The sequence below is a fragment of the Pantherophis guttatus genome, chromosome 1, assembly GCF_059756535.1.
Source record: "Pantherophis guttatus breed Tessera chromosome 1, ASM5975653v1, whole genome shotgun sequence".
NCBI lineage: Eukaryota > Metazoa > Chordata > Lepidosauria > Squamata > Colubridae > Pantherophis > Pantherophis guttatus.
Window position 1 is genome coordinate 189,480,071 of NC_142063.1, and position 12,926 is coordinate 189,492,996.

Below are 12,926 nucleotides of genomic sequence, written 5' to 3' on the forward strand. Positions count from 1 at the left end.
TCCTGGACATAAATTGTTTCAACTCCTCCCCTCAGGAAGCCACTATATGTATATTTACCCATGCTGAATGGCTGCAGTATTATTATTATCATTCCCATCTTCCCTACTACCCCCTCTTATTGGTATCTGTTATGTATGTATCCATTTTGTGCGAGAAATTCAAATGATAGAATGTTTGTGATTGGTTAACAGTTATTTCAGAACTGTATATAAGGAGGGCTGTTGCCTGTGTTCCTTTGCTGAAGTCTCACCCTGAATTAAAGAGCTGTTGTCACTAGCTTGCTTGTGCCTCTCGTTATTCCCGCGCTACAACATTGGCGACAAAGGTGGGATTGAGGCCAAAAGAAGCAACGCAAAAAGAGCTTTGAGTTTCAGCCAGGTTGACAAGCGGGCTATGGAGACTTACAGCAATGTGTGCTGATGTCCCGCCAAAACCCTTTGACCCGACCTGAGAGAAATGGGGGTCATATCTAACCAGGTTCGAGTGTTCCCTGGAAGCAAGTGAGATGCAAGGTCTCTCGGCAAATCGGAAAAGAGCTCTCTTCCTGAGCTACTGTGGGCCAGAAGTTTTTGAGATGGCTGAATCCCTCTGCGAACCTACACCGGTTCAGACGGTCCCCTGGGATGTCCTGCAAGCAAATCTGAGAGCCCACTACTCTCCCGTTCCTTCGAAGTTTGTACAATGCTACGAGCTCCGGCAACGAGTACAAAGAGAAGGAGAACCAGTCAGCGCATACGTGGCTGCCCTTCGAAAAGCCACAATGCATTGCGACTACCGGGATCTTGACGACGCACTTCTTCAACAGTTGATTTGTGGCATTAGGGACACTCGTTTACAGAGGCACCTGCTCGCAAAGCCAGACTTGACATTAGCTGGTGCGGTTGATGAAGCCAGAGTGCACGAAGCATCCACTAAGTCTTCCGAAGCGTTCCAATGTCCACAGCCGGGTAAAGACAGCCCCAAGTCAGCACCTGTTCATCGAGAGGAGGCGCGGACCAGTACAGAAGAAGAGTCAGACGAGGACGTCTTCCACACTGACAAAAAGAAGGCCGAGCAAAGTCATCGCCATGAAAACTGCTCGAGTTGTGGTGGAGCTCACGAGACACAGTCCTGTAAATATCGAGACACCATTTGCAGGTGATGTGAGAAGAAGGGCCACTTGGCTAGAGTCTGTAGAGCTCAATTTCCTAAAAATAACAAGTCACGTGACCACAACGACCAATCAGAACCGACACATTCGAACCAGCCAATCAGAGATGGCGGCGCGAGAAAACAGCGCGAGAATCAAAAGCGAGACACCTACAGCACAAGAATCGGCCAAGCCAGCACGTCTGTAGAGGAAAAAGTCTACACCAGAGTAGAGATTGAAGGGAGACCATGCGACATGGAGATTGATACCGGGTCTGCCCTGTCAATCATGTCCTGGGCAACGCTTAAATCACTTCTACCGAAGCTCTGAAGAAATCAACTATCAAGGCAACGAGTTTGCCTCCTCAACTACCAAGGAAACTGAGTTACTATGGAAGGCATGGGCACATTCCGGGTCACCTACAGCGAATTCCAAAAAGAGCTTCCCCTGACGATCGTCAGCAAGTCGCTACCAACCTTCCTGGGCCTAGGGTGGTTTCGAGCCCTCGGCATGGGCTTCACGGGTGTCTAGAGCCTCAGCGGACGGTCTCTAAAGAACAGCCTCCTGCACGAGTTCCAGGATGTTTTTGAAGAGTCGCTAGGCAAGTACATGGGGACCCCTATTTCTTTTAACCGAGACCCTAACGTAGCCCAGATTAGGTTGAAGACAAGACGAGTACCATTTGCCTTAAAACCAAAAATAGATGCAGAACTTGACAAACTGATTAAGCAAGGAGTGCTGGTTCCTGTAGATCACGCTAAGTGGGAAACCCCAATAGTCATGCCAGTCAAGTCAGATGGATCAATCAGAATCTGCGCTGATTATAAATGCACGATCAATAAGGCGTTCCAACAGAGCGCGTACCCAGTCCCGATCATCCATCATTTGCTTCATTCCCTGGGCCCTGGCAAGATATTCGCTAAATTAGATCTTGCGCAGGAGTACCAGCAGCTGCCGGTAGATGTTGCTACGGAAGAATCGCAGACCATAGTAACGCACAGAGGTGCATTCAAATGCACTAGACTTCAGTTTGGGGTTAGCATTGCACCAGGGCTCTTCCAAAGCACCATGGAGTGCCTACTTCAAGGACTCCCGGGGGTTGTTCCCTATTTTGACGATGTCCTCATTAGTGCCCAGAATGAGGCGCAGCTTGGAGACAGAGTTAGGCAAGTTCTCATCAGATTTAGAGAAGCGGGACTAAAACTCAAAAAGACTAAATGTAAAATTGCAGTACCGTCTGTAGAATTTCTGGGCTACCGAATTGATGGCACGGGTATCCACCCCACAGAGAGCAAAGTAAGGGCCATCCAAAATGCACCCACACCAAAGTCGAAGGCCGAACTACAGGCATTTCTCCGACTTCTGAACTTTTATACTATGTTCCTTAAGGAGAATGCTACCATTGCGGAACCATTACACAGATTGTTAGGGAAAAACGTTCCTTGGGTTTGGGGCAAGGCTGAAGTGGTCGCGTTTAAGGCAGTAAAAAAAACTTTTGTCGGAGGACAGTTTTCTAATCCAATACAATTCGGAATTGCCGCTTGTTCTTGTCTGCGATGCGTCCCCTTTTGGAGTGGGCGCTGTATTGAGCCATAGACTACCGAATGGGTTAGAGGCGCCCATTGCATATTACTCTCGCACTCTGTCCAGTGCAGAATGAAATTACAGCCAGCTGGACAGGGAGGCCTTGGCGGCTGTGGCGGGGGTCAAAAAATTTCACAAATATTTGTTTGGCCGGAATTTTAAACTTGTAATGGACCATCAGCCATTGTTGGGACTTTTGGCTGGTGACAAACCAACCCCGGCTGCTCTTTCTCCCGGATGACCAGGTGGTCCATTTTCCTGGCCGCCTATTCGTATTGACTTTTCCACCGACCAGGCCGGACTCTGGGCCATGCTGACACTCTCAGCCGATGCCCATTGCCTGATTTGTTGGAGAACCCGACACCGGAAGCCCCTGTCTTATTGCTCGATGCTGTTTCTCTGGGGCCTATCTCGTCTAGCGAGGTGGCAAGGGCATCTGCCAGAGACACTGTTATTCGTACTGTTATGGGCTGGGTCATGAGAGGGTGGCCTACTAAGGTGGACAGTGGGGAATTTCAAGTATTTTTTGCTAAAAAGAATGAATTGTCTATGCTTGGTGGCTGTTTATTGTGGGGCGATAGGGTGGTCATTCCCTTGCGATTGAGGCATCGGGTTTTAGACCTGCTACATGAGGGACACCCTGGTATAGTCAGAATGAAGGGGCTGGCTCGTAGTTATGTGTGGTGGCCACAACTTGATCAGGACGTTACGGAATGGGTGGGGAAATGCAGACCCTGCCAGGAGTTCCGACCGGATCCCCCTGTAGCTCCTGTTAGAGAGTGGGAGAAGCCTAAGGGACCATGGGGGAGGATTCATATTGATTTTCCAGGGCCATTCCACGGGCAGAATTTTCTAATAATTGTTGATGCCTTTTCCAAATGGTTGGAAATAGCCTTAATGCCATCAACCACTTCTGAGGCGGTAATCAAGGTCCTCAGGAAGCTATTCGCAACCCATGGGTTACCAGACACCCTGGTATCAGATAACGGGCCCCAATTCATGGCGACACTGTTGCAATATTTTCAGGATCAGACTCAATAATAATAATAAGAGTTAGAAGTTTAAATATATTTCTCTTTAATTATAACAGGCATTCTATATTCACTGAATATTCACAGATAGAAGCAAAGAAAATGGTGAAGGTGGCTCCTTATATATACAAAGGGTGGAGCCAAGAGTGGGAGTGGTGAATTATGAATACATTAAGAGTCAAAGAATAAGTTAACCCCTGATATCCCATATATACATTATTTACACATTAGGGAATAAGGCATTTACATCTGACAAATCCCCCTCTAAATGCCGGTTCGCTATACAACACCAATTACATTCAGATTCAGGACAATATAAGACATACAATTTAGAAGTTAAATATTTGTGCTGTTTAGAAGGTAAAGGCTTCGTCAATATGTCAGCTAATTGTTCAGAGGTATCACAATGCACTGCTTTGATAAATCCATCTTGAGACAATTGTCTCACATGCTTAAATTTTATATCTATATGCCTGGATCTTTGTCCAATGGCATCGGATCTAGATATTTCAATGGCTGCTTTATTGTCTTCATGCATAACAAAAGGCAAAGCAGGTTTTTTCCAAACATCTGAAATTAAATCATTAAACCATACAAGGTTATTTGCAGCTTTGGATAAACAAACATATTCCGCTTCTGTGGTTGAAGTGGCTACCAGTTCTTGTTTACCAGTGTACCAGTAAACTGGACAGTCATTTAATAGAAAAATATAACCAGAAGTACTTTTTCTGCATGATATATCTCCAGCCCAATCCGCATCTGCGTAACATGTAAGCTTTGGTTCTTTATTATCACTAGGTTCTAATACTAGGCAAAAGTCTAATGTACTTTTCAGATATCTTAAAATTCTTTTGACAGCTTCCCAGTGATACATTGTTGGTTTGCTAACGTGCCTTGATAATAAATTGAGTGGTAATGCAATATCTGGCCTAGTCCAATTAGATATATAAAGAAGTGAACCTATGACTGATCTATAAAATGTATTATCCTTGAATTCAGGGGAAGATTCATCAGTATTTCTAAGGAAATCAGTTTGCATAGGAGTGTCACAGGGTTTGGCATTGTTTAAATTGCATTTGTTTAGAAGTTCAATAATCTTATCTTTCTGAGTAAGTTTGAATCCCCTTCTAGTTTTGTTAATTTGTACACCAAGGTATTTGTTTACTTTACCTAGAGATTTCAACGAGAAATGTTCATTTAGCTTGTTTACAAAGATTTCTCTTCTCTCTTTGTGTTTTCCTATATATAAAATATCATCTACATAAATCAATACAAATTCAATGTAATCATCACTCTTTTTGACAAAGAAACAGTTATCAGCAGTGGTAGCGTTGAAATCCATGGTCTTAAGTACTTTTACCAAGCAATCGTACCATCTTTTGCCAGATTGCTTTAATCCGTATAAACTCTTGTTCAATAGCCAAATTTCATTTTTATTAGTGTATTGACTGTGAGGTGCTCTTACATATATTTCCTTATCTAGTTTTGCGTGTAGATACGCAGTCTGTATGTCATATTGAAATACATCAAGATTGAGTGCAGATGCTACTACTAGAGCTGTTTTAACACTCTCTGTTCTTACTGTGGGGGAGTACGTGTCAGTATAGTCCTCCGGATATTTTTGTGCATAACCTTGTGCAACCAATCTAGCTTTGTATAGAGTATTGCCTCCTTCTAGGTTCTTAATTTTATAAATCCACCTGGTACCAATAATTGTTTTATCTTTAGGTGCAATCGCAGGTGTGAATACATTTAATCCTTGCAAACTTTCCATCTCTTTTTTCATAGCTAGTTCCCATTTTTCCTTTTCTTCACGAGGGAGTTTTAATACTTCCTCATATGTATTAGGTGTTATTTGTTCACCGTCCATATGCATTATGTAATCTCTGTATTTATTTGGTATTTGATTTCTGTTGTTCCTAATAGCTCTTTCAGGTTTGCTATGGTTGTCATGCAAATATCTTGCTTCCTTTTTTGTTAATGTGTCTGTCTTTATTTTGTGTTGACTATTTGTCCATGTTTTGGTTTTGTTTTTATTTTTGTTGATATTTTGATTTCCTATTGTCCCTTCCTCACGAGATTTTGTATCTTTGCATTTATTTGGAAATATTTCATTAAGATGTAATTTAGACCAGTTGGCCTGTTCATGGAACACAGCTGTTCTGGAAACTATAAATTTGTTATTATTATCAATGAATCTGTACCCTTTGGTGCCAGTTTCATATCCCATAAATCTTAGTCTTCTGGATACGTTTTCTCCCTTTCTTCTCAACTGTTTAGGTATGTGTACGTCTGCAGTGACCCCAAATATGTGCATGTGTGCTAATTTTGGTTTCTTATTATACATCACCTCATATGGTGTCTTATTCACAATACTGGACCAGGTTCTATTTTGAGTGTAATTTGAATAATGTAAGGCTTCTGACCAAAATTGTTTGCCTAAACCAGCATCCTCTAATGTGCACCTAATCATGGTTTGTAATGTGGAATTCTTTCTCTCTACAATCCCGTTCTGGAACGCAGAAAATGGACTAGACGTGTAATGTAGCATTCCTCTATCCTTTAACCATTGGGAGAATTCTTTAGACATGAATTCACATCCCCTATCTGTCATAATTTGTTTTATTCTGATATTATGTTGTGTTTCTATGCGTTTGTAAAATTCCTTAAATTTTTGAAAGGTTTCATCCTTGTGTTTTAATGTGTAAACAAAACCATAGCGACTGTAATCGTCTACTATTGTTAGGAAGTAACGTTTTCTATAAGTGATTGATGGAGTTAATGGGCCAACTAAGTCCATGTGTACTAAGTCAAAAATTTTGTTAGTTGATCTGGTGGATATTTTTGGCCTGGGACTAGTTTTTAGTTTAGTAGATTTACATACTGAGCATTCCAAATAATTTTCACAATTTTTTATTTTGACACCTTCTGCGTGTTCAGTCATTTTTTGTACTACAGGAAAACTTGCATGTCCTAACTTCCTATGTAAGATGTGAGCACACTCATCATGAATTGGTTTACCTATTTTTGGTTTCTTCTCATTGTGTGTATCTGTGTGATCATGAGATATTTTACATTCATCATTGTCACTGTTACTAATATTTTCATCATCTGCCTCAATACAATCTTCCATATTTGAATCAATGTTATGTAACCATCTTTCTTTTGTTATCAGATAGGGTAGGCCTCCTTTAATCATCACAGTGCCTACATTTGTTTTATTCTTCTCTAAAGTTGCTTTTCCCTTTGAGAAAACTATATTGATGTCAGAATCTCTGCTTAGTTTTATGGCACTTAGTATGTTATGAGGTATTTCTGGTATTAACAATACCCCCTCTATTTTTCCTAGACCAGGCAAGGTCACATTCCCTCTGCCTAATACTTGAACCTTTTCTTGATTAGCTACCTTTATTACAAACTTATCTTCTGTAAATGAAGACAATATATTTTTGTTATTAGTGGTGTGATTAGTTGCCCCAGAATCAATAAGCCAATTATTGTTCTCATTTTGTTGCGTTTTAGTGCTGTCTTGTTTATTTAGTCCATTCAGTGAACCAGATTTTCTCTCTTTTGAATTTTCTCTGCCCCCTCTACTTTCTCTGTAATTTGGTGGGCTTCTATATTTATGTCTATCTGTGGAAGACTGTCTATAATTGTATTTATTCCTATATTCTGACCTATGTCTTTCCTTTGAAATTTTGGGACAATCTCTTCTATTGTGTTCCCTGGACCCACAATTGTGGCATTTAAAAGTTTCATTATATTTTTCTTGGAAAGCTACCTTCCTAAAAGATTTGTGTTCTGTGTGATTGCTAGAACGATTTTTTCTTGAATTGTCTTCTGCTATCAATTTGTTAGATAGACTTTCTATGGATAAATATCCTAGATTGATGGTGTCTAAGTGTGACATAAAACTATCCCATGATGAATCAAGTGAATTGATAATAACACTTTTCATTGTTTGATCTGAAATCACTTCCCCCCTCAAATGCAGCTCAGCTCTTATTTTGTTTAAAGATATTAAATGCTCACTTATGGAAACCCCTGGTTTTACTCTGGAAGAAAAGAAGTCCTTAGACATTCTTGTGGTGGTAGCTACACTATCGCTGTGAAACAAATTAAACATGCATTGAATTATTTCTGAAACAGTTAGATTTGGTTTGATGCTATGATACATTGCAGGAGACACGCTAGATATTATTAAGAAAAATGCTTTATGGTGTAAACAATCTATTTTTAAAGTCCAAGGTCTTCTTGGGGGACTAGTGATAAAAAATAGTAAATTTTCTTTCATAAAGACAACCTGGAGCTGTTGATACCATTCTTGCAAATTAATGCCATCAACCCTAAGTTTTGGGAAGTCACTGGGTAAGTTTCCCACATTATTTTGTCCATTACTTACAACCTGAGGTAGTCCGTGGTCTCGCAAGTGTAGGAAATTGCAAAACGGCATGGGGATGCTCGCAACGAGTCTGCGCGGTTCTCTGGCCAGTTCAAGTCTTTCCGGACCGTCTACGCAGTTTCGCACATGCGCGTTGTTCATTTCTTCTTTGGCGTCGTCGTGGAAGGTTCTCTCCATTGTAGCTCGCTCGCTCCGCTCCTCTTCAGACGAGTCGGTCTCTGGCTCGGTCTTAGGAGTTCTGATGGCGGCGACTGCTCTTCTCTTTCTTTTGGGTGCGTTGGCACTTGCTTCGGTCTGCGGTGTAGGGCGGAATCGACATGGCTCTCTGGGCTCGGGCGTCGTCGTTCTCGAAGTCAGGATGGGAGCGTGCAGGTCTTGAAGTATCGGCTTGTTCGCTTGCTTCTTCGTTGGCGCTTTGGAAATTTTTAATTTTGGCCCAAATGCAGCAAAAAGCGTCTTCATTGCTGACTTTACTTGGGATTTCGTTAAGTCGTCTTCACTTTCTGATTCTGGCTCTTCCGAAGAGTTTGAATCCCCCTTTTCACTTTCGTTGTCTGATAACGTTTTTCGCGCCAGAAATTTTGAACTGAGCATTTTGATTGGCTCTGCTTCGCTCACTTTGGAGGCTTGTTGAAACCAAGATGGCTGCCATTCAAAATTTCGCGCGGGATCACATTTTTCCTTTTTCATAACGACTTTCTCTGTAGTCATATCACTCACAGTTTTTTGGTCTTTGGGTTTCTCTTTAGCGATGTTTTTCTCTCTCGCTGCTCCGCTGTTCTTCAGCATTTCTTGGAGGTTCGCGATGAGGCTTTCATCATTCTTCTGGCTTTTTAATAACTTCAATATCTCTGACCTGAGTTCGTTATTTTCTATTTCGATTTCCTCCTGGTCATCATTTTCATTTATTAATTCTTCTTCTCCAGTGGTGTATTCTTCGGATTCTCTCGAAATCGCGTTTGTGGATTCGTTGATTATTTCTTGTTCATTTTCTATTTCTTTGCTGTAGGCCCTGGTGTTGGGCCTATCTTTCTTAGACATTTTTAGGTATTTATTGAGTCAATTAACCATCCTCTGCTACCAGCTTGTTGCAATATTTTCAGGATCAGACTCAATAATAATAATAAGAGTTAGAAGTTTAAATATATTTCTCTTTAATTATAACAGGCATTCTATATTCACTGAATATTCACAGATAGAAGCAAAGAAAATGGTGAAGGTGGCTCCTTATATATACAAAGGGTGGAGCCAAGAGTGGGAGTGGTGAATTATGAATACATTAAGAGTCAAAGAATAAGTTAACCCCTGATATCCCATATATACATTATTTACACATTAGGGAATAAGGCATTTACATCTGACAGACACAGTTCGAAAGCTACCTGGCCGAGTTAGGAATAAGACACGCATTCTCAGCTCCTTTTCATCCAGCTTCTAATGGCCTTGCAGAGAGATTTGTAAGAACGACCAAAGAAGCTCTCTCCCGACTAGATGCGGCGGACTGGCAAGCCAGAATCGATCAATTCTTAACAATACAGCATGCCACCCTGTGCACTGCCACAGGGCGCAGTCCAGCAGAACTTCTAATGGGTCGGAAACTAAGATGCACCCTCAATCGTTTACACCCAAACTACTCACAAGATAACTTCAAGGGGGTAGAGAGAGGATTAAGGCAATTTCAAATAGGAACCCCAGTATTCGCAAGAAATTATGCTAGCGGTCCACTATGGATAGGGGAAACTATTGTAGGGATCACTGGGCCGAAATCATACACTGTAGATGTAGGAGAAGGTAAAATTTGGAGAAGGCACATAGATCAATTGTGCAAACGTTTAAATTGTGAAACCTGTGAAAATCCAAATATTGTTGAACCTGACTTCCAAAGTTTCCCCAAAACAGCTATCTCAAGCCTGAGTAAACCGGATTACTTATCGGGTAAGCCTGGGCTCCAGCGCCGCCCTGACGAGTCGACACTCCCAGCCGGGGATAGCCACGCCTCTGGAGAAATCCAGGTGGTTCCATTGGCGGAGCCAGGAGAGACGGGAGGTCCCTCTGACCGGCTGGACGCCTCACCAACAACTGAACTGCGCAGGTCAACCAGAGTAAAGTCACGTCCTGGTCACCTGTGTGATTTTGTATGTAAATATGTAAATAGATAGAATAAGTGCCTTCTGGGAATGGAGGCGTATTATGTATGTATCCATTCTGTGCGGGAAATTCAAATGATAGAATGTTTGTGATTGGTTAACGGTTATTTCAGAACTGTATATAAGGAGGGCTGTTGCCTGTGTTCCTTTGCTGAAGTCTCACCCTGAATTGAAGAGCTGTTGTCACTAGCTTGCTTGTGCCTCTCGTTATTCCCGCGCTACAACAGTATCATTATGATTATTATTCTGTTGCTTTACATATACATTGAGAGCTTCTGCCCTGCAAACAAATTCCTTGTGTGTCTAACTGCATTTCGGCAAATAAAGTTTTGCCTTCTATTCTATTCTATTCTATTCTATTCTATTCTATTCTATTCTATTCTATTCTATTCTATTCTATTCTATTCTATTCTACTCTACTCTACTCTACTCTACTCTACTCTACTCTACTCTACTCTACTCTACTCTACTCTACTCTACTCTACTCTATTCTATTCTATTCTCTCTACTCTATTCCATAGAATTTGACTAGTCTACAAATTTTTCACTCTGTTCCTTTAAGTAGTGAATCTCTGATCACCAACATACGTATGTGTTTTTTCCTTTGGGGAAGTCTGACCTACTTTTCTTCTTGGCACTGGTACATTTAGCAGAGTCTTTTCTTCAAGTGTCTACATGGTTGCTTTCTGGGTAGAAAATGAAATCATTTACTCAGATCCAGAGAGGGCAGGCATTATCTTTTTCTTTGGGAGAGGGGGGGGTTTAGCCCTTAGTGTGACATGCTATTATTGCTCTTGCCTTTTCTTTTAATCTTCCTTACTGTGTTCTGTTTGGATAGAGACTTCTGATTCATGTTCCTTGATATGCTCTGTTTACATAGAGACTTCTGAATTTAATAGGAGTTTGTTATGTTTATCATGTTCACCATTGAAACTCAGAGTGTCTGGAGTTTTAGTGGCTTGGCTTGGCTCCAGGGGCTTCACTTTTTCCTCAAGTAATCTAATCTCTTTACATTTATGGCAAGTGTCATTTGAGTCCTCCGTCTTCATGGTCATAATGCTAGCAAAAGAGATACACTTATATTCCTCAGTTTGGAAAATGCAATTACACTAAGCCTTTTAAGAGGACATAGAGTAGAATTTTATAAAAGAGAAACTGTGCTTCCAACATGTTGTGGAAGAGATCACCCAGAAACTTTCCAATGGTGCCACTAATGATTTTGGAAGGTGATCATAAGAATTCCTTAAGGACAGAACTTAAAATATGTTCTTGCAAACAAATCTGAAAATCAGGAATGCTACCCTTCTTCCTCTTTATAAACAGTTGTAAGAAAATTTTGTTTGTGGTATTGTAAACTGCAGAAATAGATTTAATGACTTCTGCTTAAAGTGCAAATATAGAAATGTCTCTAAGTACATACAGAAATCAAGTCATTCAGTTTAAGAACATTTACATTTCTCCACAAGTCCCTGGGGGTTTGAACATAAAATATTTAAATATATTCAGCTTGATCTCCAGTTTTTGAACATTTTACATACAGTAAACACCATCAGGGAGACTTACCCGACCATGTTACCAGGATTTGGTCCCATCCCAATAGGTTTTGGCAAATAACAGTAAAGAGACTTGTTAATGAATAGGCTTTACCTCTATCAATGTTCTATAAGGCCTCTTCAGATCCATCATGTGCAGATTTCCCAAAATAGGTATAGTTCTGGGTCCCGGAGGGAGATTGTGGGAGCTGTTATTCCTGGAACTGTTCTTTTTCAAAAGGAACATAATTGCAAAAATAAATAGGAATAAAGTTAAAATTGCTCCGGTCCAATCCATTTCCTTTCAGTAAGTGAAAATTACAAGGAATTTTGAAAACAGAAATGATTCCAGCATGTATTTCAAAGCAATGCAGGAGGCAGAGCCCAGCTACTCTTTCTACTGAATCCTCAGACTGCTCTGTTCAATAAAGGACTTCTGGACTTTTCCCTTGTTTTTTTCCAATAGGAATTTGATCTTTTCCTGGCACGTGTTGCACAAATAGTGAAAACTACAAAACTTACCAAACCAGTTTCACATGTTTGTACTACAGTTTTTTAGATGTATATAATGTATGATGAACATATCTTTTATTTTATGTACACTGAGAGTATATGCATCAAGACAAATTCCTTGTGTGTCCAATCACACTTGGCCAATAAAAAAATTATATTCTATTGTATAAATATGTCTGTCAGTCAAGTGGCAATTAAGGACATACTTTTCATTTTTTGCAGAATGGAATAGTTGTGAGATTGAATATTTTCAAAAGAGAGGCTCTCTTTAATTCAGCGCCTCTTGTTTTCAGTCCTTGATTCTGTCATCTGGGTTTAATTGATACAGTGCAAGTTCTACTCAAAACAAGAAACACTTTGTAACAAAAAGTTCATGGAACTCTGCCTCAGAACAGTCCTCTTGGCAAATGACTGTGATTCACAAAAGAACAGTGGGTGAATTAAAAGTACATTGTTTTACTTTTTTTTTTGTTTAATTGATTTCCACACATTCCCACAATATGTATAACATACCTATGAGTTTGCATTAATAATTATTATGCCCTTGAATTTCTACATACGTGGAGGTAGAATGGAAATGAATGTAC

General features: G+C 40.5%; 1 protein-coding gene across 1 annotated transcript in view; it reads right to left on the minus strand.

Annotated features, from left to right (window-relative positions):
• The window catches only part of LOC117674493 (cytochrome P450 2K1-like), a 44,514-nt gene extending 32,229 nt beyond the window's left edge, over positions 1-12,285 (minus strand). The window contains exon 1 of the mRNA XM_034432540.3: positions 11,942-12,285. Within this exon, the coding sequence (XP_034288431.1) occupies positions 11,942-12,124 (183 nt within the window). The 5' untranslated portion in view covers positions 12,125-12,285. The remainder of the gene's footprint in view (positions 1-11,941) is intronic.
• Positions 12,286-12,926: the final 641 nt, after the last annotated feature.